Source organism: Rhincodon typus, chromosome 16, assembly GCF_021869965.1.
Source record: "Rhincodon typus isolate 14 chromosome 16, sRhiTyp1.1, whole genome shotgun sequence".
Classification (NCBI taxonomy): domain Eukaryota; kingdom Metazoa; phylum Chordata; class Chondrichthyes; order Orectolobiformes; family Rhincodontidae; genus Rhincodon; species Rhincodon typus.
Window position 1 is genome coordinate 1,364,403 of NC_063347.1, and position 22,919 is coordinate 1,387,321.

The following is a 22,919-nucleotide window of genomic DNA, read 5'->3' on the forward strand; positions in this document are numbered from 1 at the left end:
GCCTAGACCCTTCATCAGAAAAGGGTCTAGGCCCGAAACGTCAGCCTCTCTGCTCCTATGATGCTGCTTGGCCTGCTGTGTACATCCAGCCCTGCACCTTGGTGTCTCTTGTTACATATTGGGATCTTATTTTAACAAAAAACAAAGTTGAACAGAGATGAGATCACATTTGGTTCTGATCAAGACTAGCTATGCTAGAGTGCATTGCCTTGAGTCCACACATTTCTATGATAGAAAAGTTAGTTACTGCCAATTAACGAGTGCAGAGTTGGCAGTGAAACACGAGTATACAAATTAGGAGCAGGAATAGGCAACTCAGACTCTCAAGCCTACTCCATCATTCAATATGATCATGGCTGATCCGATTAATCTGCATTCCTTCCCATCTGATAACCTTTCACCCTCTTGCTTACCAAGAAGCTATCCACAACTGCCTTAAAATATTTAAAGACTCTCCTTCCACTGTCTTGAGGAAGAGAGCTCTAAAGATTTATGACCCTCAGAAAATTTTCTCCACCTCAATCCTTAAATGGGTGACCCATCTTTAAATAGTGACCATGAATTCACAAAAGAAAACATTCTCTCCACATCCTGCCTATCAAGATCTTGTGCATTTCAACTGTTACCTCTTGGCCTTCTGAACTCCTGCATCCTGCCCAGACTTTCTTCATAAGACAATTGGCTCATTTCAGGAATTAGTCTAGTAAAGTTTCTCTAAACTGCCTTTGATGCATTTACACCCTTCCTTAAATAAACTGATCAACACTGTACACAGTATTTCAGATGAGATCTTGCCAATGGTCTGTATAACTGAAGCACAAGCCTCCTTGCTTTGTATTTCATTCCTCTTGCAACAAACAACAACATTGTTAGCTTTCTTTCTTATGGTATAGTAACTTACGTAGCCTGCATAGTAACCTTTTGCAATTCATTCAGTAGGATGTCCATTTCAAATCTGCAATCTCCCATGTTTCAGATAAGGTGCTTCATTTCTATTTTGCCTAACAAAATGGACAATTCCACATTTTCCACGTAATACTTAACTTGCCATCAACTTTGCCCACTCACATCCATTTATATCCTTTTGCAGTATCATATTCTCTTCACAATACATTTTCCTATTTATCTTTGTGCTATCAACAAATTTAGCAATATATCTTCAGTCTCTTCATTCAAGTCATTTATGTAAACTATAAACAGTTGAGACCTCAGCACCGACACCCAAGGGACTCCACTCGTTACAACTTGCCAACCAGAAACTTACACACAGTACATCCTTTATGCGATTCTCCTTTAGCATGTTACTTCCTTTAAATACTTCTGTTAGTTAAACTATTTCCCTTTCATAAAACCATTGGGACTCTTGTCCAATTATTGTAAACTTTTCTAAGCATCCTATTACAGCTTCTTTAATAAGAGCTTCCAACATCATCTTTATGACAGTTGTTAAGCTAACTAGCCCGTAGTTTCCTGCCTTCTGCCTCTCCCTTTTCAGTGAGATTTCCAATTGAACGGAACATGCCCCAGACTTAGTTGATATTTTGGTCTTAATTTCCCAAAATTCCCTATCACACTAGCCAGTTCTTTTATGCTGACTCAACGATGAAAAAATTTGGGGAGGCAATGGCCTAGTGATATTATCGCTGGACTGTTAATCCAGAGACACAGAAAACGTCAGTGGGCCCAGGTTCGAATCCTGCCATGGAAGATGGGGGAATTTGAATTCAACACAATATTTGGAATTAGAATCTAATGATGACCATGAATCGATTGCCGGAAAAACCTATCTGGTTCACTTTAGGGAGAGTAACTGCCATCCTTACCTATTGTCAGGTCAGAGGAGTGGCCATGGCATGGGCCCCAGTTATGCCCATCTCTTCATGGGGTTTCCTGGAACATTCCTTGTTCCAGTCCTATTCCTGCCCCCACCCAACTCTTTCTCCAATTTACCTATGATATCATCGGTGCTGCTTCCCTCTCTTGTCCGGAATTGGAAAAGTTCATTGATTTCGCTTCCAACTTCCACCCTGCCCTCACTTTCACCTGGTCTCTCTCTGACTTCTCCCTTCCCTTCCTCAACATCTGTTTCCATTTCTGGGCATAGACTGGCCACTAGTATCCACTATAAACCCACTGACTCCCACAGATACTTGGACTATACATCCTCACACCCTGCTTCCTATAAAGACTCCATCCCATTCTCTCATTCCTCCGTCTCCATCGCATATGTTTAGATGAGGCCAACTTTGACAAGGGAGCCTCCGACGCGTCCACCTTCTTCCTCAACCGAGGATTCCCCAGCACTGTTGTTGACAGGGCCCTCAACCGGGTCCGACCCCAACTCCCGCACACTTCCACTCACTCCTTCTCTTCCCTCCTGCAACAGTAATAGGGTTCCCCTTGTCTGTACTTACCATCTCACCAGTATCCACATCCAGAAGATCATCAGGCGCCATTTCCGCCACGTCCAGTGAGATGGCATCACCAGATACCTATTCCCCTCCCCTCTCTTGTCCACCTTATGCAGGGACCGTTCCCTGCGGGAAACCCTGGTCCACTCTTCCTTCACCCCCAACAAACCCCCCACAGCACCTTCCCCTGCTACCAGCAAAGGTGTAACACCTGCCCATTTGCCTCTTCCCTTCCTAGTATCCAAGGGCCCAAACATACATTCCAGGTCAAGCAACACTTCACCTGCACTTCCCAGAATCCAGTCTACTGCATTTGCTGCACACAATGTGATCTCCTCTACATTGGGGAAACAAAGCGTAGACTGGGTGACTGTTTCGCAGAACACCTCCGTTCTACTCGCTAAAAAGACCCTGAGCTACTTGTTGCCTGCCACTTTAACACGCCATCCTGTTCCCTGGCCAACATCTCTGTCTCTGGCTTGCTGCAGTCTTCCAGTGAAGCTCAGTACAAGCTGGAGGAACAACACTTCATTTTCCCCTTGGGGACCCTGCAGCACTCTGGACTCAATGTAGAGTTCAATAATTTTAGGGCCTCAACTCCACCAGATCCCCCAGCCCCCTAGCCCACACAACAGGCCTTGTTATCAAATAGCCTGCCATTACACACTACCTATTGTTAGTCGCTAACAGTCCCCATTAACAACTATTCACCCTCCCAGCCAGATCATCAACTCCTTTGTCTATCCAACTGCTCTTCTCTCTTCGGGCTCTATCCTATTGTTTACTCCCTACTCCACCCCCTCCCTATTTTCTGCATATAAACCAACGTTTTCCCAGTTACCATCAGTTCTGAGGAAGAGTCACCAGACCCGAAACGTTAACTCTGATTTTTTCTTCAGAGATGCTGCCAGACCTGCTGAGCTTTTCCAGCAACTTCTGTTTTAATGCCATCCTTACCTGCTCTGGCCTACATGTGACTCCAGACCCACAGCAATGTGGTTGACTCTGACCTGCCCTCTGGGCGCTCAGGGATGGGTAATAAATGCTGCCTGGTCAGCGACACCCTCATCCTGTTAATGAATAAAGAGAAAAAAAGCTCCCAGGCTTTATTAGCCCACAGCTCCAGTAATTTACTTCCACTTTCTTGGTGATTGTCATTTTGAGTTCCTCGCACATTTCCATCTCCGGAATGATGGCTATTTCTGGAATTTTTGTTTTCTCTACAGTGAAGTCTGAGACAAAACAGCTGTTCAATTCACCTGCCACCTCCCTATTTTCCATTATTAATTCATCAGACTCACTTTCTGTAGGACCAATGCTCACTTTAACTTTATTTAAATATCGATAACTCTATTCATTTGTTTTTGTATTTCTGGCTAACTTTCTCGTACTTTTTCTTCCTTACCTTTTAGTTTTTTGTTTAAAAATATTTTATCCAGTCTTTTGACATGCCACTCATCTTTGCACCAATTATATATTTTTCTTTAAATATGACACTATTGCTAACTGGTTTAGTTAACAGATGATGGGTCCATCCTTGGAATGTATCTATTTTATGTATTCTGAAATATGGCCTTAATGTCTGCCACCACATCTCTGTTGACAATCTTTAAACTAATGTGCCGGTTTGTATTAGCCAGCTGTGTTCTTTATAATTAAGGATCATAGTTTTAAAAATAAAGGCTTTTGCATTTATGACCGAGAAAACATTTCTCATCTGAGGGCGCAGTAGCTTTGGAACACTCTTCCACAAAACAAAAATGCTGAAAGCAGAATCTTTGAATACTTTTAAAGCAGAGATAGATAGATTCCCAAGAAGTAAAAAGGTGAAATCTTATTGGGTAAGCAGGAATGTGGGGTAATCAGACCAGGCACAATCTTATTGAATGGCACAGTAACTTCAATGGGTCTGGTGGCATATACTTGCTCCTAATCTGTAGGTGCATGCAGTCGTATGCATGATCATGCCCTCAACTGTCCTTATTTAATATTAAAATACCAGTCTCGGTACCACTCTCCTCTCTTGCAAACTGAAAGAAAAATTTAATCATATGATCTCTGCTACCTTGAAATTCTTTCACTGAGGTTATTAATTATACTATGTTGTTCAGTACAGCCCGCTTTCTACTTAGCTCCACAACATACTGTCCAAAAAGCTTTCCTGAAAACATTCCTGGAACTTCCCAATCAGGCCACCTTTGCCCACCTAATTCTTTCATTCTTTACACAAATTAAAAGTCTCCCCACTATTACTGCCCAGCTCCTGTACTGCAGTTTGTGTGGTTATTGTAAGAGAGCCTGCACACCAGTCCCACAAGTGACTTATACCTTTATGATTTCTCATCTCTACCCAAAATGCTTCGACATCTTGCTTTCCTAAACTTAGTTCATCCGTCTTGGTTGTGCTATTACCATAATTCATAAACAGACCCACTCTTATACTTTTTCAGAATTTCCTGTCCTTCCAAAGTGACATATTCTTGAATATTCAGGTCCCAATCTATATCAGCTTGCACCCTTAAATTGGTTACTAGATTGTACTTAATTATTTCTTTTGGAACTCTGTTCATCCAATAACAATGTGCTGAAACCATCTCAAATGGTTCAAAACAACAAAATTGTAGAAAATGCCATGTTTACTGCACAAAGCTCTTGGACCAAGGCTGAGGATTACCAAGAGTTCTACCCTGAATATCTTCTCTTTCTGATATGATTGTGATATAATTTACAGTGTTTCCTAACAGGAAAGTAATATGTGGTAGAAGCTAAAAAGATTTACTGCAATTCTTACCGAACTTTAACCTGCCATTTGAAGATTGTGTTTGGTCCACAGTCAGGATGGATACGCAGAAATGGCTCATGGCTTTATAAAACAAAATCAGAACAGTAATCTGGATGATACCAACTACTAAACAACCAATTCATCTTAACATAATAATGTATCATTAGCAATTTAAATGAAAATGTACAAACTGCTGAAAAACATTATTGTCCAAAGTAGATAATTCAAAAGAAGACCATCTTAAAAACTTAATCCCAGTCCCAAATCAGAGTGACCAAGTGACATCAGGTAACCACTAGATATCCTACCAGTAGCTTACAAAAATAACTAGACCTTGAAAGCTTTAATTGAACTGTGCAGCTAGCTAGGATCCAACTCCTGACTTCCTGCTCAGCTCCAACAACTGAAGATAGCTGGCCCCCCGCAAGGTGGGATCATTAGCACATATGGAGCAGGTACATTGTTATGGGACTTCCTGACTCATTAGCGGCACACAGCTGATGCACTGAGGAAAGTCCTCCCCTACTGCCAAAGAAAACCCAATGGAATTCCGACATCTGATAGTGCATGGGCCATTGATGCTCTCCTCGATTCATTCCTTATTGCTTTCAAGGTACATGGCTTTAATAGGAATCACACAAGCACTCAGTTGGTGGGTTTCACACAAGCTTCTGAAGGGCACAATTCTTGATTGGCCAGAGGCTTCCTGCCACATGGTCCCGTGACACGGGATAGGAGGAAAAAGGAGCAAAAAGCGGAAAACCCATCAACAGTGTCCATCAAAAGAAAACAGCTGCAGCCTTGTTCTCACTTCATTGCAATTGGAGACCCATCCTTGTTGCATCTAGGCCCAATCTTTAAATCATTCAAGACAGCTGAAGACCTGCAATAAAGCTCTCAGGGTCTTGACACACGTTCATCACACAGAATCTTTTACCCCACCTAACAGCAGATAAAATTTTAAGATTTCATTTGAAAAGAGGCACCTTCAATAGTGCATCTCTCTCAGCACTGGACTGCCAGCCTGGATTACATGTTTTAGTCTTTGAAATATAGATTTAACCCACAATCTTCCAATTCAGAGGTGCAGATGTTACCTGCTGAACCAACACACATTACAGTTAGCCACAAAATTCCCCAGTCGCAGCCTGCACACTCCCCGTGCTCACCTTGTTTGAAAAATGAGTGTGAAATCCTGTTCTCGGAAAAGCACCTTGGATACAGATTTGCAGATCTCCTTCACATACACATGCACCACCATAGCATCTGTGCCTTTCTCATAGGAGTCATACTTAACAAAGCTCAGATTCACATAACTATCTGGAACTGCAGGATATTAAAAAAATAGTTAGAGTTAATGCAATTTCAGGTCACATACATAGCATTAGCACAATACATTCTGTCCATCACTGAAATCTGCGCTTGGCAAGATTCGAGGAACACCTTTCAGGAACCATACAGGAAAAGCCTACAGTCCACTCACCATTGCAGTATACAACTGCATCTTAAAAGATTCAGAGATAGTGGGAACTGCCGATGCTGGAGAATCTGAGATAACAAGGTGTAGAGCTGGATGAACACAGCAGGCCAAGCAGCATCAGAGGGGCAGGAAAGCTGACGTTTCGGGTCTGGACCCTTCTTCAGAAGTGGGGGAGGGGAAGGGGATTCTGAAATAAATAGAGAGAGAGGGGAAGGCGGATGGAAGATGGATAAAGGAGCAGATAGGTGGAGAGGAGACAGACAGGTCAAAGAGGTGGGGATGGAGCCAGTAAAGGTGAGTGTAGGTGGGGATTCAGGGTGGGGATAGGTCAGTCCAGGGAGGATGGACAGGTCAAGGGGGCAGGATGAGGCTGGTAGGTAGGAGGTGGGGGTGGGGCTTGAGGATAGTTGGGAGGAAGGACAGGTTAGGGAGGCGGGGACGAGCTGGGCTGGTTTTGGGATGCGGTCAGGGGAGGGGAGATTTTGAAGATTGTGAAGTATACATTGATACCATTGGGCTGCAGGGTTCCCAAGCGAAATCTGAGGTGCTGTTCTGCAACCTTTGGGTGGCATCGTTGTGGCACTGGAGGCGGCCCAGGATGGACATGTCGTCCAAGGAGTGGGAGGGGGAGTTGAAATGGTTCGCGACTGGGAGGTGCAGTCGTTTGTCGCAAACAGAGTGTAGGTGTTCCACAAGGCGGTCTCCAAGCCTCCGCTTGGAAAAGATTGCTGTTTTTGGTGTTTTACACCTGTACAACTTCATTGTAGAATCCAATCCGAGTGTTCACCACATGTATGAAAACTTTCAGAGATGAGACAGACTTAGGTTGATCTTATACCAGCTTGATTCTCTTCCCCTACTCTCAGTGTCAAGTATTCTAGATTTACTGCTTTCCATTTCAAGAACCATCTTTTAAACCTTCCAAAAATTACAACACATACATCTCCACTCATGGGAAATCAATTGCCTGACACTTGGAGATTTGCTTTGTTTCTTGCATTTTAATCTGTCTCTTTGTTTCCTAGTGAGCAGTTGGGATCCAGCATTCACAATACAGTTTGACCACTGCCTTGTTGGAGACTTAAACTTATTTTGGCTCCTGCTGGGTTGATGCAGGAAGGATGTTTCCCTGGCTGGAGGGGCAAGTCAGGACTCAGGGGACAGTTACAGAATACGAAGTAGGCAATTTAGACCTGAAATAGAAGAATTGCTTCATCCAGAAGTTGTTGAATCTTTGGATTTTTTTACCCTAGAGAACTGTGGAAGATCAGTCATTAAGCATGTTTAAGACACAGATCGACAGATACCTAAATATTAAAGACAAAGTGATATGGGATATAAATTATTACCTGGTCATACGAAAAATAAACTTGTTCAAATTGTTGCCTGTCTTTTGCAGCCAGTTTGAGATATGGGGATTATACAGGAAAATGTATTTAGAAGGTCTGTCATAATCTTATTAAATGGCAAAGTAGACTTGCGGGGATAAATGGCTCCAATGACTGCTGCCCTGCATTGGTTGGGTACGTTGAGTTTAGTGTCTTGACCCTAGATGAGCCCAAACTGCGACTATGTTTGCTACTAATTGTCCTGATGCTGATTACTAAGCAGGATGAAATTTCAGCTCTCTTCTATCCTGTCTAAACATTCTGACCAACTTATTGTGATTTCTGATCATCTCCCAATTCTACTTACACACCACCCCACACATCACATTTTGAAAACATCTGCAAACGTGACCACTTTGCTTGGTCTTTGTGAAACTAATCCAATGTGAATCAGTACTACACGTCCTTCTGCTCGTTCTTCACCTTGAATATTTCCACAACCCGGCAATAGGAAACCAGTTTCCAATAAACTACGTATTCCACATCCTGAACAAACTGCAAATGTAATTATTCTGCAAGTGCATGAATGAGGAAAGTGGAGTATCCAGGCTGTTGCCCTTGAAGCACATCATACACAAAGGAAACAACCCTGTGTCAGTTGTTCATTCTGACACTGGGTCATGTGATGTGTATCTTGTCACCATGCCCTTGAGATCCATAACACACAGCCTCAATGTACTTGGAGTTAGCTGGCACAAAGCTACTGCCCCTAGCTTGGTTTCACAGGATCTAGTAACAAAAGCCTTCCTATTCTTTTCTCAATTGCAACTGTAGAACCCTTTACCCTCCATCTGTTCCTGGAAGGAAATATCTGATTAATTTGATAGCTTCTCTGAAGGGTGTGGAATGCCACTCAAAGTCAAGAGCAAAGTGTCTGTCTCATTTTTCTGAGCCAGTTTACCATGCGGTCCCCACTAACTTTCTGTTTAAATTGTGAGAGACTGTACTACTGTGACGTACAAAGGGATCTGAGTGTCCTGGTACATCAATCACAATAAGACAGCCTGCAGGTTCTAAAGAAGGGTCACTGGATGCGAAACGTTAACTCTGTTTTCTCTCCACAAAGAGTTTCTCTGGCAATTCTGTTCTTGTTTCAGATTTCCAGCATCTTCAGTTCTTCCTTTTATTTACGATAGTCTGAAGGTCTGGCAAGTAATTAGGAAGGCAAATGGGATGTTGTTATTTATTATGGAGGGAATGAAATATAGAGTTTAGAAGAATGAGGGGAGATATTATTGAAACATACAAGATCCAGAGGGAACACAACAGGAGGAGGATATTCTGACAGGATACTTCCTTTTAGAGAAAGACTAGAACTAGGAGATGCAGCTTAAAGGCCTCACTTTTAAGACAGAAATAAGGCGAAATCCTTCTTCAGTTTGTTAGCCCATAGAATTCTTTTTCCCTGAAAACAACGAAGGCTGGATCATTGAATTTATTCAAGGCCAAGATAGATTTTTGATGGACAATAGAGGAAACATAGAAAATAAGAGCAGTAGACCATTCTAGCCATCAAGCTTGCTCCACCATTCAATATCACGGCTGATCATCCAACTGTTCTTGCTTTCTCCCTGTACCCTTTGAACCTTTTAGCTTCAAGAACTATATCTAACTCCTTCTTGAAAACATTCAAAGGTTTTGGCCTCAATTACTTTCTGTGGCAGAGAATTCTGCATAGGCCCAACACTCTGGGGGAAGAAAGTTCTCATCTCCATTCTAAATGGCCTCTCTCGTATCTTTAGACTATGGGTCCCAGGATCAGGGGCCTGGTACTTCAGCTTCAAACAAGCAGAGGGCAAGGAGTAACAAAACTAAAGTGTTGGAGAAACACAGCAAGTCTGGCAGAATTTCTAGACAGGAAAACTAAGTTAGTTAATGTTTGAGTCCAGTAGCCCTTTGTTGGAACAGGGAATCAGAGGGAAGTTCTGGTTTAAAGCTGAAGCACAAGGGGACTGCTGATTGAGGAAAACCAAATCAAAATGTGACATCGCAGGAAAGTGGTGGGTTGATTGGCTCATAATTTTAAAAAGTGTATGCTTTTTGGAAGATGAGATTAACTGAGAAACAACAGGAATAAGTGAAAATCAGGACCAATATAATAAAGGAATGTAAGCAAGCAAAGTATGGCAAGGAAAGCAAAGTTAGCTTAAGAAATTCAGTTTGTAATATTATGTAGGCATTATTAATTTTTCTTTATAAAAGGAAGTTACTAAGGGGGTAAGTGAAGTCTTGGCAGCAGAGCTTGCCCCCCGATATGGTCCCCTTAAGATATGTGGTAAATCATGGTAGTTTCAGTGTCCCTTCTGACTGAGTGTAGGAGTGTGTCCAGCCACAGTTACTGGCGAACTACAGTTTGATGCTGAAGCTGCAGGTGAATTCGCTGGAGGACTCACAATGCTGGCCACGTCATGGATAGCACGTTCAGTGGTGTGGTCACACCACAGGTGAAGACAGAAAAGGCCCGAGTGGCTATTAGACAGAGTACAGGAAGGCAGGTAGTGCAGATGCCCTAAAACTGTGCCCCTCTCTTAACAGATATACCATTATGGATACTGATGGGGGAGATAACTATACAGATGAAAGCAGCAGGCACCAAGGGTGGGCTGTGCTGCGCTGCACCAGAGGGGAGGAATGTGAATGGCAGGGAATTTATTTGCAAGGGGAAGTGACAGGTGTTTCTGCGGCTGCAAAAGACACTCCAGGATGGTGTGCTGCCTCGCAGATGCTAGGCTTGGATGTCACTGAATGGCTGCAGGGCATTCTGAAGGGGAAGGGCAAACAAACAGTGATCATAGTACACACTGGTAATAATGACAGATAGAAAAAGGAATGAGGTCCTAAGAGTAAAATTTAGGGAGATAGGAAGCAGATTAAATAGAGGACCCAAAAGACAATAACCTCTGGATTACTCCTGGTGCAACGTGCAGGGGAGGCAATGGCCTAGTGGTATTATCACTGACTGTTAATCCAGGGACACAGATAATGTTCTGGGGACTCGGGTTCAAATCCCGCCATGGCAGATGGTGGAATGTGAATTCAATAAATATCTGGAATTAAGAGTCTAATGATGACCATGAATTCATTGTCGATTGTTGGAAAAACCCATCTGGTTCACTAATGCCATCCTTAAAAAACTGGAAACTGCCATCCTTACCTGGTCTGGCCTACGTGTGACTCCAGACCCACAATGTGGCTGACTCTTATCTGCCCTCTAGGCAATTAAGGAGGGTAATAAATGCTGCCTAGGCAGCAACACCCTCATCCCATGTATGAATAAAGGAAAAAAAAACAGAAATAGGTGGTTCATCCAGCTGAATGCATGGTTGGAGAGATACCACAGGAAGGAGGGCTTTAGATTTATGCAATATCGGCAGTGCCTTTGGGAGCAGACAGACTTGTACAAGGCAGTCAAGTGGTGTCTGAACCGAAAGGACCAGCATCCTTGTGGCAAGGCTTGCCAGTACTGTTGGAGAGGGCTTAAACTAACCTGGCAAGAGGATTCAGATCCAGAGAGAAGGTTCAGCAGGGGGAACTGTACAGCCAAAATTAGAAGAGACAGCAAGGGAGTCAGGAAGGCATAGACATAAGATAATACAGTGTGGAGCTGGAGGAACACAGCAGGCCAGGCAGCATCAGAGGAGCAGGAAAGCTGATGTTTCGGGTCGGGACCCTTCTCCAGAAGGATATACCCAGGTTGCTACAGGAAGCGAGGGAAGAGATTGCTGCCGTGTTGGTGATGATCTTTGCATCCTCACTGTCCACTGGAGTACTGCCAGATGATTGGAGGTTGGCAAATGTTATTCCTTTGTTCAAGAAAGGGAATAGGGATAACCCTGGGAATTACAGACCAGTCAGTCTTTCTTCTGTGGTGGGCAAATTATTGGAGAGGATTCGGAGAGATAGTATTTATGATAATTTGGAAAAGCACGGTTTGATTAGAAATAGTCAGCATGGATTTGAGAGGGGCAGGTTATGCCTCACAAGCCTTACTGAATTCTTTGAGGATGTGACAAAACACATTGATGAAGGTAGAGCAGTGGATGTGGTGTATATGGATTTTAGCAAGGCATTTGATAAAGTTCCCCATGGTAGGCTCATTCAGAAAGTAAGGAGGCATGGAATTCAGGAAAATTTGGCTGTCTGGATACAGAATTGGCTGACCAACAGAAGACAGAGGGTGGTAGTAGATGGAAAATATTCAGCCTGGAGCTCTATGACCAGTGGTGTTCTGCAGGGATCTGTTCTGGGACCTCTACTCTTTGTGATCATGATAAATGACTTGGATGAGGAAGTGGAAGGGTGGGTTAGTAAGCTTGCCGATGGTGGAGTTGTGGATAGTGCAGAGGGCTGTTGTAGGTTGCAACGGGACCTTGATAGGATGCCGAGGTGGGCAAAGAAGTGACAGATGGAATTCAACCTGAAAAAGTGCGAAGTGATTCATTTTGGAAGGTCAAATTTGAATGCAGAATACAGGGTTAATGGCAGGATTCTTGGCAGTGTGGAGGAACAGAGGGATCTTGGGGTCCACATCCACAGATCCCCCAAAGTTGCTACCCAAGTTGATAGCGTTGTTAAGAAGGCGTATGGTGTGTTGGTTTTCATTGGCAGGGGAATTGAGTTTAAGAGCCATGAGGTTATGCTGTAGCTCTATAAAACTCTGGTTAGACCACACTGGGAATATTGTATTCAGTTCTGCTCGCCTCACTATAGGAAGGATGTGGCAGCTTTAGAGAGGGTGCAGAGGAAATTTATCAGGATGCTGCCTGGACTGGAGGGCAAGTCTTATGAGGAAAGGTTGAGGGAGCTGGGGCTTTTCTCATTAGAGCGAAGAAGGATGAGAGGTGACTTGATAGAGGTGTACAAGATGATGAGAGGCATAGATAGAGTAGATAGCCAGAGACCTTTTTCCCAGGGCAGAAATGGCTATCACGTGGGGGCATAATTTTAAGGTGATTGGAGGAAGGTCTACGGGAGATGTCAGAGGTAGGTTCTTTACACAGAGTGTGGTGTACTGTTCTATGTTCTATGCTGAGAAATTGCTTCCACTTGCAGGAGACACCAAAACTGAAGCCTGTAACTGAGACTGCATCAGTACATTTAAGATACCAGCTAAGTATGAGGAAGTAACAAAAATGTTTTGATGAGGTTAGATGCAGTAGGTTGGGGAGGAAGTTCATGTGAAGCATAACACCACAGATTTATTTGGATTGAATGGCTCATTTCCGTTTAATGTTCATTCTTTGCATCGTGATTTAACAGAACGAAGAAAACTGATGAAAACTGAAGTGTTTCCATTCTACTTTTCTGCATAAAATATTTTAAAATGTGCATCAACAAATTACCTTCAACTTGATCCTTGGCATCCTCCTTTTTCTGACTGGTATTCCCCACAGCTGAGCTAGGCAGTACTGCAGCATCCTCCAGAGGTCTTTCCATTGGGAGCGTTTCCCCAGTTATTTGTTCAGAGTTTGTCTGCTTCCCAAAAGATGTTGCAACCAAGTTCCTGTGCAGAGAAGGACTCTGAGCCAGAGGTTCCTCCAATGCTATTTCAGAAAGCCCAAGTCTGTCTCCAGCAGGTTCCCGAGTTTCAAACTCTGCTGCGCTGACTATCTGTTCCATAGGAACACCTACATTTGAAGACTTTGCCATAGCTTCACAGAGAAAGCCATCTGTTACCGTATTGACATCCTGGTTCTTGGGCAGTAGTTTCTCTTTCTCAGTCACATCGATCTTTGGAAAGAAAATACAGGCATTATTGTCACTGGCGATTTAATTGGTGTTTCAATCAACACTTACAGGCCAGTTCTTCATGAGACCACTTCAGGAGGGCACAGATACATTTGATCTCTCGCTTCCTGAACGTTAATGCATCTTCCACAACAAGGTGTATTTTTATACCTTTATTATAGGAAAACATCCCAAGGCACTAAAGATGAGTCTAGTTAGACAAAATATGACACAGCAAAGTAAGTGACCATCGTCTGGTTGCTGGGGAGGTGTTGGGTAATGACAGAGATGGGGAGGCAGGGGATCTTTCCACTCATGCAACAGCTGCTCACTGCATTCATTTTCCCACACTGATTAAACTGACAACCTATCATTTACCTTATCCTCTGCTTAAAATAAATCTTGCACTTAGAGTCTTAGAGTCAGAGATGTACAGCACGGAAACAGACCCTTTGGTCCAACTCTTCTATTTAGGACCAGATATCCTAAATTAACCTCGTCCCATTTGCCAGCATTTGGCCCATATCCCTCAAAACATTTGAACTAAATCTGTCTGATCATGTTTTCTTTCATGCCCTTGCTATGTCCAAGTACAGCTTAGTTTCATCATCTCTTTGCTGTTTGGTATCTCATATAACCTGCTTATGACCCATCAGAAATCTCTTGATGGTGGAGGAGTTCTCTGTTGTAAGCTCTCCTCTCTGATAATGGGGCAGCGTCATTTGATTTCTTCTACAACTCACTAGGGTACATACATCCTTTTACATTTTTAAATTTTTTAAAAAAAATCCCTAGTGTGGAAACAGGCCCTTCAGCCCAACAAGTCCACATCGACCCTCGGAGCATCCCACCCAGACCCAACCCCCAAAAATCCACCTAACCTACACATCCCTGAACACTACGGGCAATTTAGCATGGCCAATCCACCTAGCCTGCACACCTTTTGATTGTGGGAGGAAACCAGAGCACCCAGAGGATGCCCACACAGACACAGAGAACGTGCAAACTCCACACAGACAGTCGCCCGAGGGTGGAATTGAACTTGGGTCCCTGGCACTGTGAGGCAGCAGTGCTAACCGCTGAGTCACCATGCCACCATTTTTGCATCCACCACTGTAGCCAGTAATTCACATGCACCTTGCCAGGACTCTACACAGCTTCAGCACATTCCCCAGCCACTCACTATCCTCTCTGTTTAGAAAAGCTGACTGACAAACAAAATAATATCATAACTGGGCCAGTTCTGTCCCAGCCACAGAGAACATACCGCCTACCTTTAGTCCTAACATACAGCTTTTTATGAATTTCATTCATCATTACAAATCTAAATGACAACTCATGAGGCTACAGCAGTGGACTGTTCAGGTACTGGATCAAGAGGCTAAACTCAGATCTTGACAAGTTGCAAGTTTGAAACAATATAATTTGCTGGATGATAAAAGCCAACTGATTCACCAAAATGAGTCTACTGATACGATATGACAGACTGTCCTCTAATGTGACCACCTTTGCAGAACAAAATGGGCAAAGAACATGGCCGCGACAACACTGTCCAGAGCCCAGATTTATGCATTTCTTTCTGTAACTGGCACTGTTAGTTAAGGATGCAGACATTGTTAAAAATGCATCCATTTAAACTATTAAAATCGTATCTTGTTAACTGTTTAAATTTTAATAGGTGAGCTTAACAACAAAAATTCCTTGAAGACTTGTATTTTACAACAATCCAGTGCTGGTATGTTGGAAGGTATAGGTTTGGCTCCACCGAATCTCAGCTAAAACCAGCTTTAAAAGGCATGACGTCTGTGTCATGAGAAGTTGCACAGAAGTATATCTAGGGAAAGATGCCTCACAACTATCCCTGGTGGAAATTGTTGCAAATGGGCATTGAGGACAGAGTGTAAAACAGTAAGCCCCCCAAAGTATCCACTACAATTGTGGATGGTTGAGAGATGGTTGCAGCTTAGTGGCCTCAGTAAAGGTGGAAACCACACTTGGATCTCCATGAACCAACAGCCAAATAGATACAGTACACAGTAACCTGCGCTCCACAGGGTAAACCCGGCCAATCGTATGTATCAAACAGCAATCCTTTTTTATTTTCCATTTGCAGAATACAGGTGTACTTCCTAATGTGAAAACAATTCACTAAATCCTAATAGGTTTGTTGAATTTTTCCATGTGACATGATGATGTCTCAAAATACTTAAAGCCAACGAATAAAATTAAATGCAAAACATTAATAGGAAGATCAACACTTATCATTTAACCATTTACTATTTTACATCTCTACTGCTAACATCAAAATATACTAATTGCTTCCAAGCCAACTGACAACAGATAATAAAGCGAAATCCTTAGGTCCTAAGAAAGGTTAGTTACTGATCCAATGGGCAAACTAGCAACGAAATCAGGAAGTCAACACAAACAATTGGAAAAATCTTCACCTAAAGCATAAAAATGGAACATAAAAACAGGGAAGCCTTGCTAAAACTATACAAGGCACGAGTCAGATCACAGTTAGAACACTGAGCAGTTTCAGTCCTCTTATCCAAGGATAGATATACTGGCAGAGAAGGTTCACTTGGTTGATCCTGGGTATGGAGGTTGAATATGTTGGGCCTGTGCTCATTGGAGTTTAGAAGAATGGGAGGAGACTTTACTGAAGCAAAATTTTTTGGGGGTTTGATAGGGTAGACGCAGAGGTTGTTTTCCCTTGTGGGAGAGTCCTAGGAACAGAGGGAATAATCTCAGCATATGGGGTCACACATTTAAAATCGAGATAAAGGAGGAATTTTTTTTTCCTCTTAGAGGGTAGACGGTCTGTGGAATTCTTTACCATAAAGGGCTGTAGATGCTGGGCTTGTAAGTATATTCAAGGCCAAGAAAGATAGATTTTTAATCAGCAAGAGAATCAAGGGTTATGGGGATAAGGCTGGAAACTGGAAGGGAGATTATCAGGTCAGCCGTGATCTCATGAGCAGACTTGATGAGCTGAATGGCCTAATTCTGTTTCTACATCTTATGGTCCTATACAAGTATACAAATTATTGTTGTTGAGTATAAAAAGGTTATATAAAAAGAATTGAAATGAAATATGTCACATCAGAAAGCAATAAAAACAAAGGAATTTGAATGTCAATCGAACTGGTGCAACATACAATAAAATCTGAACTACAGAAAGAGGCAAAGTAGGAAAAAGAATGGTGTTTGTTGTGCTGTTGCCACGGCCGTGAATTTATGAAATGTCTGAGAGAGACCAACTCCCTGTCTGCTGGCAGTATCATCATTAACAGAATGCCTATTATTTAGCTACTTCCTCCAGCACCTGAAGAAACAGCTGTCAGACAGTGAACACGGTGCTGTATCATAACACAACAATATTCTGCCAACTCAATGGTTTTGTTGTGCAGATCAAGGAATAATCTCTTCTCCTTTCCCTAATCTGAGAAAAATTAAAACCTGTTTCAACTTTATATCTTCCATATAGATTTTTCCCAGACTTATTTTTCAAGTCCACATGCAAGCAACTCTGCAGGAGGTCAGCTACCCTATCCCACCCAGGCAGAAGTGTGCTTTGAGCATAGTGGCAAGCATTGGTTTGAATGCATGGCTCGTGATGTTATACAGTATGTACAACCCACTTATCCCCAATCGGTCATTATCGATGCTTGCATGCCACATGCCCTCCCCAGTATCACTACAACTTTCTATCACATTCTCTCCCTCATGTTTACACAATTCCACCTCAAATGTATCAATACCTTTCACTTCAATGTGATAGCAAGTTCACAATCTCATCACACACTAGGTAATGAAAGTTCTCTCGATTTTTAAAAAAAAGTTATATTTTGTATTTAGGACCCTAACACTTGCATTAATTATTTGTTCGTGAGATTTAGGAGACACTGGCAAGTCTTCATTTGTTTGTAATCTCGACTTGCTTATTGAAAGTGACGGGCCTCAACTCCCAGATCTTACAGAAATTCTGCTTTTATTCAGTAAATTAACTAATATCTGCACTTTAACACTGTACATTTTATAATTAAAAAGGAATCAGTACAAATAAATCCAGTTGCTTGGATTATTTGCACTTTTAAAATTATGAGTACAGAACAGAACTTTCCAGCAAAACATATCATAGGTCCAACATCAAGCACTGTGAGAATAGCAGAACACTATGATAACAAGGCCTGCCTGGTGTGTCATATAGGGAGCTAGGACATGGGAGAGTTCAGGCCCTAAAATTATTGAACTCGATATTGAGTCAGGAGGGCTGCAGGGTCCCCAAGCAGAAAATGAGGTATTGTTCTTCCAGCTTGCGCAGAGCTTTGCTGGAACACTGCAGCAAGCCTGATACAGCGATGTTGACCAGGGAACAGGTTGGTTTGTTAAAGTGGCAGGCAACCGGAACCTCGGGGTCTTTTTTGCAAAGCTGTCACCTAGTGTGGAGGAGACCGCATTGTGAGTGGCGAATGCAATAGACTAGATTGTCAGGAATGCACGTAAAGTGCTGTTTCACCTAGAAGGAATATTTGGACCTTGGATACTGAGGAGGGAGGAGGTAAACAGGCAGATGTCACACCTTTGGCGGTTGCAGGGGAAAGCGCCGGGGGGGCTTGTTGGGGGTGAAGGAAGAGTGGAGCAGTGTGTCCCAGAGCGAATGGTCTCTGCAGAGGGCAAACAAGGGAGGGGAGGTGTCGGGTGGTGGCATGTCACTGGAGGTGATTCTGAGGAAGGGTCACAGGACCCCAAACGTTAACTCCGATTTTTTCTTCACAGATGCTGCCAGACCTGCTGAGCTTTTCCAGTAACTTCTGTTTTTGTAGCAGAAATGGTGGCTGATGATCTTCTGGATGTGGATGCTTTTGGGACAGTGGAGAAGGACAAGCGGAACCCTATCGCTGTTGTGGGAGGAAAGAGCGAGTGTGAGGGCTGACATGTGGGAGATGGGTCAGACCCGATTGAGGGTTCTGTTGACAAATGGTCCTGGGGAATCCTCGGTTGAGGAAGAAGGTGGATATTTCCAAGGTTCCCTTGTTGAAGGTGGCCTGTTAAGAACATACATGACAGAGGAACTGGGAGAAAGGAATGGAGTCTTTACAGGAAGCAGGGATGTATAGTGCAAGTAGCTGAGGGAGTCGGTGGCTTAATAGTGCATACTAGTAGCCAGTCCCCAGAAATTGAAAGAGATGTCGAGGAAGGGAAGGGAAGGGAAGAGTCGGAGATAGACCGGGTGAAAGGGAGGGTAGGGTGAAAATTGGAAGCAAAATCAATGAACTTTTCCAATTCAGGAAGACAGGGAAACAGCACCGATCATATCTTTGATATATTGGAGAAAGAGTTGTGGATGGCCAAGCGAAGGAGGGTGGTGGTGGGTGGGGACGGTTCAGGCCTTCGCTCCAAGTAGTAGAGAGCCCCAAGGCCATGCTGGTGGGGGATGGACATGTAAAGGGATTGCACATCCATGGTAAAGAGGCGGCAGCTGGAACCTGCAAACTGTAAATTCCAAAACTGGTGCAAAGCGACAGACCAATCATGGATGTACATGGGCAGGGACTGGACCAGGAGAGAAAAAACTGAGTCAAGGCAGGAAGAGAGGAGTTCTGTGGGGTAAGAGCAGGCTGAAACAATGGGTGTGCCCAGGCAGTCCTGTTTGTGGATTTTCGAAAGGAGGTAGAAGCGGGCTGGTTTAGGGAATTATCAGCTTGGAGGCAGCAAGGGGGAAATCACCAGATGAAATGAGGTCAGTGACCATGTTTGATACAATGGCCTAATGTGCCATGGTGGGGCCTTGGTCCAGCGGAAGATAAGGATGAGGTATCTCAGAGCTGGCACTCAGCCTCTGCAATGTAGGGGTCAGTATGCCAGACTACAATTGCACCACCCTTATTGGCAGGTTTAATAACAAAGTCAGGGTTGGATCTAGATGTCAGTTCGGACGGAGATAGGTTGGATTTGGTGACATTGAGGCGACCAATGTCATGTCAACAGTTCTCAACGAACATATCAAGTGCAGGTAAAAGGCCAGAGGAAAGGGTCCAGGTGGAGGGAGAATGTTGGAACTGGGTGAAAGGGTCTGTGGGACAGGGAGAGGACTCTTGGCCAAAGAAATGGGCACAGAGGCGAAGATGATGGAAGAAAAGTTCAAATGTTATGTTGTGCCCGAAACTCGTTAGGGTGGGGACGCAGAGGGATAAAGCGGAGACCTTTGCTGAGTACAGAATGTTCAGCATCGGAAAGCGGAAGGTTAGGTGGGGTGGTGAATAGCAGACAAGAGATGGGGGGGTTTGGGGAGGGGATGGAGCCAGAGGGAAGTGGAGGGGAAGGGAAGGAAGGTTCCAGAGGGCGAGGAGTATCTCTGAGTTGTTGCATCTTGTGGGCCTTGATGCCTGAAAGGAAAGGTTTCTTGTTAGCACAGCAAATGAGCTGGAGGATAAAGTGGAACTACACAGTGGTACAGCCCTGAGCCAGCGTGACGCGATGCTGTTGGACAGAAAAGGTCAAGACTGTGCATGTGACATCGGATGGCACTGAGTGTGGATCTCCGGATGCGCCAAGAGCAGCTGTCTCCATTAACAGCAATCCACCCTCCTAGCCAGATCGTTATCCACTCCTTTGTCTGTCAAAATGTTCACTTCTCTCTCTGGGCTCTATCCCCACCTATTGTTTACTTCTGACCCCGTTCCCCCAAATTATCCTCTGCATATAAACCGATATTTTCCTAGCTAACATCAATTCTGAGGAAGGGTCACTAGACATGAAATATTAACTCTGATTTCTCTTCACAGGTGATGCCAGACCTGCTGAGTTTTTCCAGCAACTTATGTTTTTGTTTCTGATTTACAACATCTACAGTTCTTTCAGTTTTTATTTCACTTTATTCCATATATTGCTTATGTCAAAAATCAACATTTCCATTTTTTTACACATCTTGAAGAGATATGGACGCACGTTCTGCTGATTAAGCAAGATCTGTAATTCTGTGACATGATCCCTACACTATCAAATTCACACCCACCGTGTAAGGATCACCACTAGATTACGCGAGTTGAAATGCAGCCATGTTAGGCAACGTACCTCAGCTTTTTCAGCCGAAGCTCGGACAGTATTTGCCATACCACTTTTATCCTCCATGTGCCAGTCTCCCTGGGGACCACGACCATTTCTCTTCACTTTATTCTCAACCAAAGGATCAGTCAGACCTCCATCAGCATCACTGGTACGCAGTTCACTTGCAAGGCTTTTTGGACATACTGCAGATGTTATGTCCTTCTCAAGAAAAGCAGCATCCACTCCTTCTGGGGGCTTCACTAAAACAGTTTGTGTTGGAACTGGTTCAGGGATGACTGGAGTGTTGTCTGGATCTTTGCACTGGATGGTACGCTTCACCCCAGGTTCAGGAGGCGATTCCATCTTTCCCGACACTTTCACATTGATTGGACGTTTCAGCCTGCGCTCAGCTTTTGTTTTCCTCTTCTCAGTGCTGTCCGAAGATTCTCCTGGTTTCACCTCTTCAGTGACTTCTTCGCTTAACAAAGTCTTCTCCTTCCCAGTATTTCTGGGCAGAATCACCGCAGTCTGTTCTTTACCCTTCTTCTGCAAAATATAATCAAAGGGGTCAAAATAAAACATGCATTCACCTATTACAGTTTAAAAAACCAGAATCTTGCTGTACATTAGGTCCATCATGCCTCTGAAAAACTATCCGATTTGTCTCACTCCCCTGCTCTTTCCCCAACTGTCCAGAATTGTTTCCCTCTGCAAGTATTGACCCAATTCTCATTCGATGTTTACAATTACATCAGCTTCCACTATATCAGGCAGTGCATTTTCCAGCATGATTTGGTGTTTCAAAAAAAGTACCTAATTTCTCTGCTGGCACATTGGCCAGATATTTTGGCAAGACAATTGCCACAGAGATACCTGTATGAAATACAACTGGCACTCATTGCCAGGTGTATGGATGCGAGACAGCCTTGTGTGATTAAAACAAACAGCCTAAAAATAAGACAAGATAGAAAGCGCATTTTTGGAGCTGCGAACAATGACAATTGGAATCACTTGTCTTTTGATTACCGAGATCCCACTTCTACATGAAGTGCCTTGAGACAATTTATAACTGCAATAGTAGTTGCATAACTTGGCTCAGTAAAATAAACTGGCATGCAAATTCCACGTAAAATTTCCATTGCAATTACAAGTGAAGGGGCCAACTTTGGGATAGCCAATAACTGCATCACATAATTATACAGTACCGAAGGAGACTATTTAGTCGTCCTTTGTGGTTCTGCCACAACTGAAAGAGCTACCCAATTCGCTCTACTACCTCTGCCTTTTCCCCATAGCTCTGCAAATTTTTCCTTTTCAAAGTTTTCTCTGATTTTCTTTTGAAAATGACTGTTTCCACCACCAAGACAATGCATTCCAGATCATAACTTCTTATGTTCTTTATACGTTCTTGGGATGAGAGTATAACTGGCCATGGCAGCATTTATTGTCCATCCCTAAAATGCCATGAGATGATGTCATTAAAAAATTCACATCAGCAAGTCAGTATCAGGTAGTAGCAAAGTTTGAGGCCATGTGCAATTTTGGTTCTATATTGTTGATTCTAATGCTTTTTAGGAGCTTCGCAGCAACTGAGGCTCATTTAGGTACAAGGAAGATACAGAAAATCATTTGACTGATGTTTCAACACAAATATTTGAAGCCAATATTGTCAATCAATTTTCAGAGTGTTAATTACTAACTCTTTCTCTAGTGACTAAGTCAAAGTCATCTCAAGCTGAGAAATCTCCAGCTATAAAGATCACAGCGGAAGAATGCTCTCTTGTACAGTAAAACCAAAATCCCAGATCAAAATATAAACAGAATGCATCCATTATCCTCCAATAACTGGATGTCATCATTCCTGTTCTACACTTCAATCCTTTGTTTCTATACCCATCACGTTTTCCTGGGTGTAAGTTTGATTACAAACTTTAACCTTCTTCCAGTTGAGAAAAAGTTATTGATCGGAAAAGCTTTTCTTTCTGTGGCTGCAACATGTTATGTTTTCACTACAAGAGGTACTTGAAGGATTATGCGGAAATCATCTGTACCACCCAGGACGTAGCGTGAAAGAACGT

General features: G+C 43.2%; 1 protein-coding gene across 1 annotated transcript in view; it reads right to left on the reverse strand.

The window, feature by feature from the left end:
- Positions 1 to 22,919, reverse strand: part of LOC109915111 (ubiquitin carboxyl-terminal hydrolase 19) — an 89,391-nt gene that overhangs the window by 34,977 nt on the left and 31,495 nt on the right. Inside the window, exons 7-10 of the mRNA XM_048606655.1 lie at positions 20,869 to 21,387; positions 13,404 to 13,791; positions 6,363 to 6,519; positions 5,203 to 5,274 (exon numbers count right to left, since the gene is read on the reverse strand). Of these exons, the coding sequence (XP_048462612.1) occupies positions 5,203 to 5,274; positions 6,363 to 6,519; positions 13,404 to 13,791; positions 20,869 to 21,387 (1,136 nt within the window). The remainder of the gene's footprint in view (positions 1 to 5,202; positions 5,275 to 6,362; positions 6,520 to 13,403; positions 13,792 to 20,868; positions 21,388 to 22,919) is intronic.